The 12,619-nt window shown below is 43.8% G+C and overlaps 1 protein-coding gene across 1 annotated transcript in view; it reads left to right on the top strand.

Moving 5' to 3' along the window:
- Positions 1-12,619, top strand: part of lama2 (laminin, alpha 2) — a 582,487-nt gene that overhangs the window by 197,997 nt on the left and 371,871 nt on the right. Inside the window, exons 8-10 of the mRNA XM_078542125.1 lie at positions 2,549-2,727; positions 10,410-10,509; positions 10,604-10,764. Coding sequence (XP_078398251.1) covers positions 2,549-2,727; positions 10,410-10,509; positions 10,604-10,764 — 440 coding nt within the window. The remainder of the gene's footprint in view (positions 1-2,548; positions 2,728-10,409; positions 10,510-10,603; positions 10,765-12,619) is intronic.

The raw sequence follows: 12,619 nt of genomic DNA, 5'->3' as shown, positions 1-12,619 counted from the left end.
TATGCAGAGTTCAAAGTTAACAGGAATGCAAATAATATTAATGGCATCACATCTTCTACATACTAAAAGTCTTGCATCTAGCACATACTTTTCTTCTAATAATCTTATTTTCTGTCACTTACACTAATTACCTATCACTAGTTTCCGCTTGCACTTTGCTATTACACTTCTGTCTTCAATATTTTTCACATTACATTTTATTGTTTCACTCAAAAATAAAAATCAGTAAAGTGGAATTCAAAAGGTGGGGAATGTATGAATCAAAAACAAAGAAAGCAAGTAAAAAATTACCAGTGAAAAATAACTAAGGACTTGTGCAAATAACCAATTCCAAGTGATCGCACATAAGTGAAAATTATAAGGAATAATTGTAAGTCAATCATTTAAAATACTTCAAAAATGTTCTTTTCCACATAAGTGAAATTTATAATATCCAAAATAAGTTTCTAAATGGATGCAAGGCAGGTCGATGCAGTTAAAGTACAGATCGACCATGATTGAATTGAATGATGGAACAGGCTTGAGGGGCTGAGTGTCTTCCCTTTCTCTATGTTGTCCTGCAGGCTTCTTCACACAATGTGACTGCCTTCATGAATTGCTGGTTGGTGATGACCAGCAACATCATAAGATCTGAGCATGATTTTCTGGCAGCTGCCTTAATGTTTATTCTGTTGTGTTAATTGTCCGTCCTCCACTCTTTGTCCTGCGCAGCAAGTGAGAAGTTGTCTGCTGTGAGATAAAGGCCATCTCCCACACATTAGACTCTTAAGAATCCAAGTTTGACTACAAAGGCTCCATTATAATTAATCCATGGGCCAACTACAGCCCTCATCTAGTACAGTATGCCACTTAAATCTCCAAGCAACTGTTTAGATGCCTTGCACAGGTCTGGTGATTTCCTGCAGTACAGCCTGCATAGAGTGCCCTGCCTGATTATAGTGTGCTGTATTGTACATAACTTTGCTCTGCATTTAGGACAACATATGGAATTCATATGGACAACATATGGAGGTAGACCTTCAGCATCATGAATGACAAAGAATGACAAAGCAGCAGAGGGTTCTTCCTGTAACCACTACTCTTTGGTTGGAGTTTGGAAGTAGCTGTCAATGTGGTATTATTTGTATTGAGCTGTAACACTAGATTAATTTCACCGTCGATAAACTTAACTGTGACAGAAAAGCATGACAGTCAAATACAGAGGGAATCGTAAGATGGAAATAGCACGACAGGGAAGTAATTAAGTATTACTGCACAGGAAGTGCATGCATATGCAAAGCTTCATGTTGGAATGCATGCTATCACTGAAAGGTTCAACAATGAAATTAATTAGAAATTAAAGGCTATGGGCCATACCTTGAATAGTTTCTGGTTTCCAAGGCACAAGAGAGACATTCACGTACTGGAGGCAACTCAGAGACAAACCATGAGGCTGATTTAAGATGAGGCATTTAGGCCTGCAAAGGGAACAATTCAGAACTGATCTTATAGAAATATATAAGATGGTTAAGTAATGGAAACTGTGAATCCAGAATAATACTAATTAAATTTTGAGAGTACGGTCAAATGGACTTTGTTTCAAACTCATAAAAGGTAAACTTAGAACTGATTTCAGGAAATGTTTTTCTATATAAAGGAAGGTTGAGCAGAGGAGAGAAAATCCAAGAATCATTTAAGAAATGGTTGGATCCTATCTAAAGCTTTGGGCTTTCTCTGGATGGATGAATTCAGATGGGTCAAAAAGTCTTCCTCATCTGTAACTATGAGCCAGATTTAATGCATCCTGTCATGGGGGAAACATGGTGGCCAGGTCCATTTAATTTTGGGAGAGACCCTTCATCAGTCTTCCCGCGGCAGCAAAACTTCTCTCGATTAAGTTGGAGGCTGGAAGGGGCTGACACGGGATTCCCAGCCAACAGCAGCAGCAGGATGTCAAATAGGTTCATTAATGAGCCAATTGACATCCATTTACCCTGAGCCAACTAAAAGTTAGTGGTGTCTCAGCGATTAAATGGAGGCTGCATGGCTTTCCCGTGCCCTTGGAAGGCCACCCAGCAAACCCTGTCTGTGTCCGATCAAGGGACCTGACATCGGGCAGGTGGGTGGTGGCTGAAAGCCATCCTTTGCTCTTGCCTCTGAATCACCCCACCACCCCTCTCCCGTCCTGCAATCCTGATCTGGCCTCCACTTATCTTTGGTTTGGGATCCCACGATGATCCTGCACCTCTGGTGGGTGCACTGTCACTAGCTACCACCATTTTTCTCAAGATGGGGGGAAGGAACACCAGAAGGTAAGTTACTTGATGCCACCTTTCTGCACATCTCAGTGACTGGATCAATAGCACAACCAGCCAAGCTGAGAAAATAGGCAGTCTTTCTGCTCTGTATGTGTGACATGCTTTGGTTAAAAGGAATTAATGATCCAAGACAAAATATCTTACAAAAAAGATGAAAGAAAATCATACTTAATCTCACTTCAATGAACAATTATTTTAAGTGGAACTTTGTGACATTATTTTGTCTTACAAAGCAACCTTTATCATTTCAGAATGTAATTGCCATGGAAAAGCTAGAGATTGCTACTATGACCAGAATGTAGCCAACAGGAGCCAGAGTTTAAACATAAAGGGAGAGTACATTGGTGGTGGTGTATGTATTGACTGTGCTAACAATACAACTGGGATAAATTGTGAGACCTGCATTGATGAATACTTCAGACCTGAATGGGTACAGTAACAAAAGATTTTTTTTTCTGTTTGTTTCTTTTTCCCTCAAATCTGATAATTCCTACATGGATAATGTTTAAGGATGCATTACAAAACCTTTTGTTCCATAACAACACTTTTATAAGTACACCACCTACAAATAGCGTGCAAAACTAACTTGAAAATAGATAAATGTGGTCATCCATTTGTGATAATCTTTCATTTTATATAATGCTAGATAGATGTGGATATGAACATAAAAAAAATATTGTATGCATATTTGAAATTAGTAATATTAAATGAATTGTAATGGAGAAGAAAAATAGTCATTTTATTGTAATAGAATTTTTTATTTAGAGTTTGAAGTTGTATTTTTCAGAAATTGTATTTATGCATTCACTTGTTTCATATCCTCAACAAAAATATGGATTGGGTTAAAAAAAAACTTCATTTATTTTAACTTTTCTGTATTTTTAAATTAGAGGTAACACACAAGGCCTTGTGTTGCTCAATGGGCTTGCCACATCCAGTGCATCTGAAGAAACCACGGGCACGCTACTCACGTTATTTTGCCCTTTGAAATCAATGGACAGCAATGCAAGGCATTGCAAAGTTTACCCATTTAAGTTCATGACCCAAACATTCCATTCCTCCTTTCTTCCTACCCTTCCCTTCCTTGCACCAGATGCCAGTTAGATTCAGTGCACCTGAAGTTGGGATCAGACATTAATGCCTGACTCTGAAGGGAGTTTAAAGGTGGGGAGTAATTAATCGGGTGGGTGTGGCCCTGCCGCCTCTGCCCCAATTAAATTTGTGGCAGGAATACGAATGGACAACCTTCCATCCCGTACACTAATTGAGAGCCTTAAGTGGGAAATTAATGCTCACTTAAGGGCCTCATCATGTCGCCTCTGGTATTTAACCAGTGGTAGGTAGGGCAGTTGCCAGGCTGCGAACCTGCATACCAAACTCTGTCATGTTTGCTTGCAGGTTCCGGGGGAGGTGGGGGCGGGGGATCCCTCATTGTCAAGCGATCAGTGTTTGATCAAAGGACCCAGCATCAGGAAGGGGGAGTGGTCATTGAGAGCCACTCTCCTCCCCTGTCTTCCTACTCCCCCGCCCTCCCCAGCCAGAGACCACCTCCCCACAATCCCCATTATGTCATCACTCACCTATGACCTGGGTCCCTCGCTGATCCTGGGTCCCTGGTGGGTGCAATGCTGTCGGTAACCATTGCCCTTACATTGTTGCTGACGGCAATGAGGAGCTGCTTTTTAAAATTCATTCACAGGATGCAGGCTTCGCTGGCTGGGCCAGCATTTATTGCCCATCCCTAGTTTCCCTTGAGAAGTTGGTGGTGAGCTGCCTTCTTGAACCGCTGCAGTCCATGTGGTGTAGGTACACCCGCAGCACTGTTAGGAAGAGAGTCCCAGGGCTTTGACCCAGCAACAGTGAAGGAACGGTGATATATTTCCAATTCAGGATGGTGAGTGACTTGGAGGAGAACTGCCAGGTGGTGATGGTGTTCCCATCTATCTGCTGCCCTTGTCCTTCTAGATGGAGTGGCTGTAGGTTTGGAAGGTGAAGTCTAAGAAGCTTTCGTGAATTCCTGCAGTGCACCTTGCAGTTGGTGCACACTGCTGCTACTCTGGTCAGTGGTGGAGGGAATGAATGTTTGTGGATGTATTGCCAATCAAGCAGGTTGTTTTGTCCTGGATGATGTGTTATGGCATAGTGGATGGTAAATGCTGAGCTGCTCAAATCCCAGATGGAAACTTGAAACAGCTGCCACAACTGTTTTGCAATTTATATTTTGTTTCGAGATGCGTGTCTTGAATTCAGTAGTAATAAGTCCACCGAGACTTAGAGATTTTTTACAAAACTAATTTAAACATTTATTAATTAAACAAAATATTTTAAGCACATACGTAGGTATACAAATTACTACTATAAAAACTCCTAAATCCCCTAATTAACCTGGCTCCCAGTTATACCCCTGTGAAGGCAACAGTAAAAACAACTAGATTTAACAAGCCCATGCATAGCAACACAATACCCTTGACAGTCGAATTCAAAGTGAGGTTTCTCAGCTTTGGTTCCTGTAGACAGCAACTTGATGCACAGAGTCTGGAGGCTTTTCACACTTGTGTTAGACCATAGAATGCCTTTTTTCCTTCCACATAACCTTGTTTCCTTTATACATGTTTCTCCCTTTTTAACGTAAATACCATTGTTCCAATATGTCTTTGCAACTTAACTTTCCTCATAATTTTATCAGTAACCTTTTGGGAAAAATAAACACACTGTTTGGCTTAGCTTCTTTTGGCTAGGTGTAACATTTTACCATCTCTTTGAAATTCAAAACTATTCTGGTTTATCTAAAAATGCAAATTTTCTTCACACTATAAAACTTCAGCCAAGTTTATGTATTTACCATGTCAAACCTAGCTTCTTTTTGATAACTCAAAAGCTTCAGACTAGCTGTCTACAATTCAATTAAGTCCCACACACACAGAGAAACAAATCCAAATCCAACTATCAACCCACTTTTACAATGAATCTCATAATATTATGAAAGCCAATATATTTTCATGACATGGTGTCAAGCTTCTTGAGTGTTGTGGGAGATGCACTCATCCAGACAATTGGGGAGTATTCCATCAAATTCCTGATTTGTGCCTTGTAGATGGTGGACAGGCTTGGGGAGTCAGGAGGTGAGTTACTCGTCACGTGATTCCTAGCCTCTGACCTGCTCTTGTAGCCACAGTATTTATATGGTGAGTTCAGTTAAATTTCTAGTCAATGGTACCCCCCAGGATATTTAGAGTGGGGGATTCAGTGATGGTAATCCCATTGAATGTCAAGGGGCGATGGTTAAATTCTTTCTTGTTGGAGATGGGCATTCCTGGCACTTGTGTGGCATGAATGTTACTTGCCACTTGTCAGCCCTAGCCTGTATATTGTCCAGGTCTTGCTGTATTTGGACATGGACTGCTTCAGTATCTGAGGAGTCACAAATGGTGCTGAACATTGTACAATCATCAGCGAATATCCCCACTTCTGACCTTATGATGGAAGGAAGGTCATTGATGAAACAGCTGAAGATGGTTGGGCCGAGGACATTACCCTGAGGTACTCCTGCAGTGAAGTCCTGGAACTGAGATGACTGACCTTCAACAACCACAGCCACCTTCCTTTGTGCTGTGACTTCACCCAGTGGAGAGTTTTCCCCCTGATTCCCATTGACTTCAGTTTTGCTGGGCTCCTTGATGCCACACTCGGTCAAATGAGGCCTTGATCTCAACGGCAGTCACTTTCACCTCACCTCTGGAGTTCAGCTCTTTTGTCCATACTTAACTGAGACTGTAATGAGGTCAGGTGCTGAGTGACCCTGATGGAACCCAAGCTGGGCATCAGTGAGCAGGTTATTGCTAAGCAAGTGCCACTTGATAACACTGTTGATGACCCCTTCCATTACTTTACTGATGATCAAAAGTAGACTGATGGGGTGGTAATTGGCCAGGTTGGATTTGTCCTGCTTTTTGTGTACAGGACATACCTGGACAATTTTCCTCATAGCCAGTTAGATGACAGTGTTGACGTTGTACTTGAACAGCTTGGCTAGGGGCACGGCAAGTTCTGGAGCACAAGTCTTTAGCACTGTTGCCGTATTATTTTCAGGGCCCATATCCTTTGCAGAATTCAGTGCCTTCAGCCATTTCTTGATATCACGTGGAGTGAATTGAATTGGCTGAAGACTGGCATCTTTGATGCTGGGTCCTCCGGAGGAGGCTGAGATGGATCACCCACTGGGAACAAATGGCTGAAGATTGTAGCAAATGCTTCAACCTTATCTTTTACACTGATATGCTGGGCACCCCCTTCATTGAGGATATTTGTGGAGCCTGCTCCTCCAGTGAGTTATTTAATTGTCCAGCACCATTCACGACTAGATGTGGCAGGACTGCAGAGCTTAGATCGAATGGTTGTGGGATCACCTAGCTATGTTTATCACTTGCTGTTTATGCTGTTTGGCACACAAGTAGTCCTGTGTTATAGCTTCACCAGGTTGGCACCTCATTTTTAGGTATCCCTGGTGCTGCTCCTGACATGCCCGCCTGCACACTTCATTGAACCCGGGTTGATCCCATGTTATAGCTTCACCAGGTTGGCACCTCATTTTTAGGTATCCCTGGTGCTGCTCCTGACATGCCTGCCTGCACTCTTCATTGAACCCGGGTTGATCCCCTGGCTTGATGGTAATGGTACAGTGGGGGATGTGCTGGGCCATGAGGTTACAGATTGTGTTCACGTACAATTCTGCTGCTGCTGATGGTCCACAGAACCTCATAGATGCCCAGTCTTGAGTTGCTAGAACTGTTCAAAAGCTATCCTATTTAGCACGGTGGTAGTGCCACAAAACACAATGGAGGTACTCTCAATGTAAATTTGGGACTTCATCTTCTCCACAACGACTGTGTGGTGGTCACTCCTACCAATACTGTCATGGACAGATGCATCTGTGGCAGGCAGGTTGGTGAGGATGAGGTCAAGTATGTTTTTCCCTCTTGTTGGTTCCCTCACCACCTGCCGCAGACCCAGTCTAGCAGCTATGTCCTTTAGGACTCAACCAACTCCATCAGTAGTGGTGCTACCGAGCCATTCTTGGTGATGGCTATTGAAGTCCCCCACCCAATATGCATTCTGTGCCCTTGCCACCCTTAGTGCTTCCTCCAAGTGGTGTTCAATATGGAGGAGCACTAATACATCAGCTGAGGAAGGGCGTTACGTGGTAATCAGCAGGAGGTTTCCTTGCCCATGTTTGACCTGATGACATGAGACTTCATGGGGTCCAGAGTTGATGTTGCGGACCCCCAGGGCAACTCCCTCCCGACTGTATACCACTGTGCCGCCGCCTCTGTTGGGTCTGTCCTGCCGGTGGGACCATCATAGCCAGGGATTATTTTAAAAATTCATTCACGGGACATGGGCTTTGCTGGCTGGGTCAGCATTGATTGCCCATCCCTAGTTGCCCTTGAGAGGGTGGTGAGCTGCCTTTTTGAACCGCTGCAGTCCATGGGGTGTAGGTACAGTCACAGTGCTGTTAGGAGGCAGTTCCAGGACTTTGACCCAGCGACGATGAAGGAACGGCGATATATTTCCAAGTGAGGATGTCGAGTGACTTGGAGGGGAACTTCCAGGTGGTGGTGTTCCCACCTATCTGCTGCCCTTGTCCTTCTAGGTGGTCGTGGTCGTGGATTTGTAATGTGCTGTCTAAGGAGCCTTGGTGAATTCCTGCAGCTCATCTTGTAGATGGTACACACTGCTACTACTGTACATCGGTGGTGGAGGGATTGAATGTTTGTGGATGTGGTGCCAATCAAGCGGGCTCCTTTGTCCTGGATGGTGTCAACCTTCTTGAGTGTTGTAGGAGCTGCACTCATCCAGTCAAATGGGGAGTATTCCATCACACTCTTGACTTGTGCCTTGTAGATGGTGGACAGAGTTTGGGGAGTCAGGAGGTGATGGTGGTGTCTGGGACATTATCTGTAAGCAATGATTCCATGAGGATGACTATGCTAGGCTGTTGCTTGACTAGACTGTGAGACAGCTTTCCCAATTTTGGCACTAAGCCCCAGATTTTAGTAAGGAGGACTTTGCAGGGTCTGAGTTGTAGTTGTCGTTTCTGGTGCCTAGGTCAATGTTGGGTGGTTCATCCAGTTTCATCCTTTTTTTGAGACTCTGTAGCAGTTTGATATAATTGAGTGGCTTGTTATGCCATTTCAAAGGGCATTTAAGAGTCAACCACATTGCTGTGGGTCTGGAGTCATATGTAGGCCAGACCAGGTAAGGGCAGCAGATTTCCTTCCCTAAAGGGCATTAGTGAACCAGATGGGTTTTTACAACAATCAACTTCAATAGACTTTCAATTCTAGATTTTTATTGATTTTATTCATCTGCTGTGGCGGGAATCAAACCCGGGTCCCCAGAGCATTACCCTGGGTCTCTGGATTACTAGTCCAGTGACAATACCACTACGCCATCGTCTTCCCCCTCTAGAGTTTCTGGCCTCTGATTGGCCAGCAGCTCTAGAAGGGGGACATTTCTGTCATTGGAATAATGATCCCGGGAAGGTCCACCATAGGAAACATATGTGCCAGACTGGCACCTAATACCATCCCCAAAGGAGATGATGCGGGGCTCTTGCTGGCTCTCCAGCTGGCGTTTGCAACCCCTGTTGCCTGGCTTAAATTCCTTTCTGGATCTGAACCTGGATTTGTGGTAAAGCACGGGCTGAATGGACCCGGCCCAGATTTGCCCCATCACAGGGGCTGAACCCAGAATTGGAGTGGATGTCCAGCTCTCTGAGAAGTGAAGACTGTGCTGACTTGCTGCTTTGTCAACTAAAGGTACAGGAATGTTTGCCTGGATACCTTGGTGTCAGGCAACCACTACATGAGTGCCATAGAGGGCATCCTGGCCTCCCTCTGCAGATCCTCCAACAAGAATAACTTGGTAATAAAGTCTCAAAGAAGTTCCAAATGCACATGATATTTCCTTTAAACTTACTTGTGCCTTCAAGGTAGAATCTAGCAACCTTGGGCATTCATTTCACAATTCAGGAAAAGACTAGGGGTACAGTCGCATATTGGTTATGCCACTGTAATCCCGAGGCCTGGACTAATTACTCAGAGGAATGAGTTCAAACCCCAATATGCATTCGGGAATTTAATTCAGTTAATTAAATAAATCTGGAATAAAAAGATAGCTACCTGTAATGATGACTATGAAATTATCAGATTGACATAAAAAATCCATCTAGTTCACTAATGTCCTTTAGGGAAGGAAATCTGCTATTTTGATCTGTATATCACTCCAGATATGGCTGTATATGACAGCAATGAGGTTGACTCTTAACCATCCTCTGAAATGGCCAAGCAAAACACTCAGTTGTTATGGGTGGTCCATAAAGCTGGCTGTGGTAATCTGAGGTGCACTACACCTTTCAGAGAATGTGAGCAGATTGATCATGTGATTGTATTACCCAATTGCTATGTAGCGCAGGCTACATTGTTAATCCGTAGTTTTAGAGTAGGGTTTGGTTTGAGAAGACACTTGTGTTAGTGCTCTGTTAATTATGTTAATAAACAGCATGTGCTTCATCTTACAATGGTCTCTTCAACTGCATCATCTTGATTATCAACTCACTCATCAGTAGATCAGTGTGCAACCGTGTTCGCTGAGTAAAGCAACTCAATAGAAGAAACATAACACTGGCCTTACCAACGATGCCCAGACCCATTAATGAAAAAAAGAAGATAGGCGCTTCTCTCAACCACTGAAAATGACAGCAGAAAACAGGGCAGCAGAAAAGCCAAAGAGGCTTTGATGAAACAGGTGCCCACCTCTTTTCCCGTCACCTGCCTGAATAACGGCATAAAATCGCTGAGAAGGTGCCAGGTTTCCAGGTGTTCCATTGTACCCAAGAGGATTAAGAATGAAATGTGGCAGCTGCCAACACCCATTTGCAAGTAAATAAAACTTGCTCCAAAATCTTTTCTTTCAACTAATCGAGTGCTAGAACTGTAGAGATTGGCATTTATTCATAATGCACTGTAAAACAAAGTAAAAATCATACCACAAAATATTATTAAAAAATGTAGATTTCATTTTTGTGAATCGTGCTTTCACATTTTTTTCCAGGTTTCCCCTTTTGAACCAAATCCATGTCTACCTTGCTTGTGCAATCTAATTGGGTCCTTGCATAATAAATGTATTAAGGATATCAAACACATGGAAGGAGGTAATGTCCTTATAAACATATATCATACTTATGTTTAGCAACAATGTAAAGTGTTTGGCTTTTTAACTACAGCAAGTTCTCATTATCATTCTAGGTCTGCTTCCTGGCTCCTGCCACTGCAAGGCTGGCTATGGTGGAGATAAATGTGACAGATGTGCATTTGGTTTCACTGGCTATCCTAGTTGTGTTCAATGTAACTGTAGTATTGATGGAAGCTTGAATGATGATCCGTGTGTTGGACCATGCATTTGCAAGGTAGCATCCTATTAATCCATGACTAAAGCTTCTACTTTAACGAGTGTTCCATGGAGTTTGTAAATTAAGTGGGGTAAAACATAAATGCTTAGTTTATTTTATCAAAATATGTTTTTATTTTTCTTCAGTTAAACATGATAAAAGTATGGACTATCCACAATGTCATTCAGAGTTGAGTATTCATTGAATGTAAGAATTAGTGAGTGATAAACTGAAAAAGGTGGTATTTCTATTCTGGGCAACTTTCAAAAAATCATTCATAAACGATACTCAATTAATATTTTTGTGATTCTTAGGTATATGCATTGTCATATTTTTGGGAACATTGACCAGGATGACCCCAGGTTTGATTTCTCAAGCGCATTAAGTTAGCTATTCCCTACTTATATGGTGATGTGGATACTACAATTGAGGCAATCACCCTGTGAGTTGCTTGGCAGAGCCTATTTGGCACTTGCAGCATGTCAGTGTATGTAGGCAAGGCCCCATTAGCTAGATGGTTCAGGCTTCTCACTATTGGGGTCAGGCAAATGACATTTGCCACTCCTGTTTGCAGCAGACAGGAACAGAAAATATTGTGAGAAGGTCAAAAATCAGTTCCATGGTGCCCTAAACCCAGTTCCCGATTGTGCGCTGCAGCCTTTGATGGCAGGCTATGTTTCCCGCTGTGGCATGTCGGGAGCATCACTTCAATATATTTGCATCTCATTATATGGACTCCTTGTCGGAATCATCCCCCCATGCTGGATCATCAGGGCATGTTGGCGGGCAATTAGAATGACATGTTTCACAGCGGTATATAAGCGACGTGCACCTAGCAACCTGCACATCACTCGTGACTTCGAGGTTTGTTCACCTACCTTGCATCACTCAGCACTCGCGGTAATTAGCGTCTGGCTTCGCAGGCAACACCACATCGCTCTGCTTTCAGGGGGGGTGTTGGGGGCAAGTCTACCTACCAGGCTGGTGGTAAGGTTGGGCTGCAGGGCTCGGGCTGTAGGGGGGAGGGGGGAGCTGACTTCAGGCATGGAAAGGGGCTGCAGGGTCAGGGCTGTACTGGGATGTGTGAGGGGGGAAGGTTGCACTCACATGACTTGGGGGAGAGTACGGGGGGGTTAACATCCTTAGTGCCAGGATGGGGAGAGAGTATGTTACAAAATGACATAAGCCACTTGGGCCAGAATAGGAGGAGCGTTGAGTGAAGGAGTGCTTCAGTTGGCATTAAGCTTGCGAAGACTGTCTTTATCCCAGTCCAGGGAGGGGGAGATCATGTCAGTTCAGTCTCAGTCGTACTCAGCAGGCTGAGCATTGTTGTGACATCACGCACCTTGGTCTGTAGGGTTTCTGGCATCAAACTGGGCCGTAGATGGCACACTCAGTCAGGGGAGGCACCTATAACCTACAGATGGGGAAAAAGCATTGTGGGGGTATCCGAGAGTGGCCTGAAGATGGGGAGAGGTGAGATCCACATGGGGCATAGTCACATCCACCTCAAAATGTTCAGGGGCTAACAAACGGATATCCATCACACTCACAATGGGATCAAGGAGTACAGGGGGAGGATTGAGAGGTTCTTGGAGGGAGGGAAATCTGAACTTTAAGCTCCTCCGGGACGATAAGAGGGGTTTCCACAGTCACACAGGGAGGGTCTGGCATTGAGAGCTCAGCACCACCATCTCCCAACCTGTAGCAATGGCGCAGTATAAAATTAAAATGAGGAGAAGCTCTGCTGGTGAGGGCTCTGCGGGTGGATTGCAGGGCAGGTGCATTCACTGGAGGGGCCGGTTAAAGGGGCTCCCAACTGAACTGCACATTCCCAAATGAGGAAAGAGGCACAGTTGAGGAATGTTAGGAG

Source organism: Cetorhinus maximus, chromosome 5 (genome assembly GCF_964194155.1).
Source record: "Cetorhinus maximus chromosome 5, sCetMax3.hap1.1, whole genome shotgun sequence".
NCBI classification, from domain to species: Eukaryota; Metazoa; Chordata; class Chondrichthyes; order Lamniformes; family Cetorhinidae; genus Cetorhinus; species Cetorhinus maximus.
Note: the sequence above shows the minus strand (reverse complement) of the source record. Positions and strands in the feature narration are given on the sequence as shown.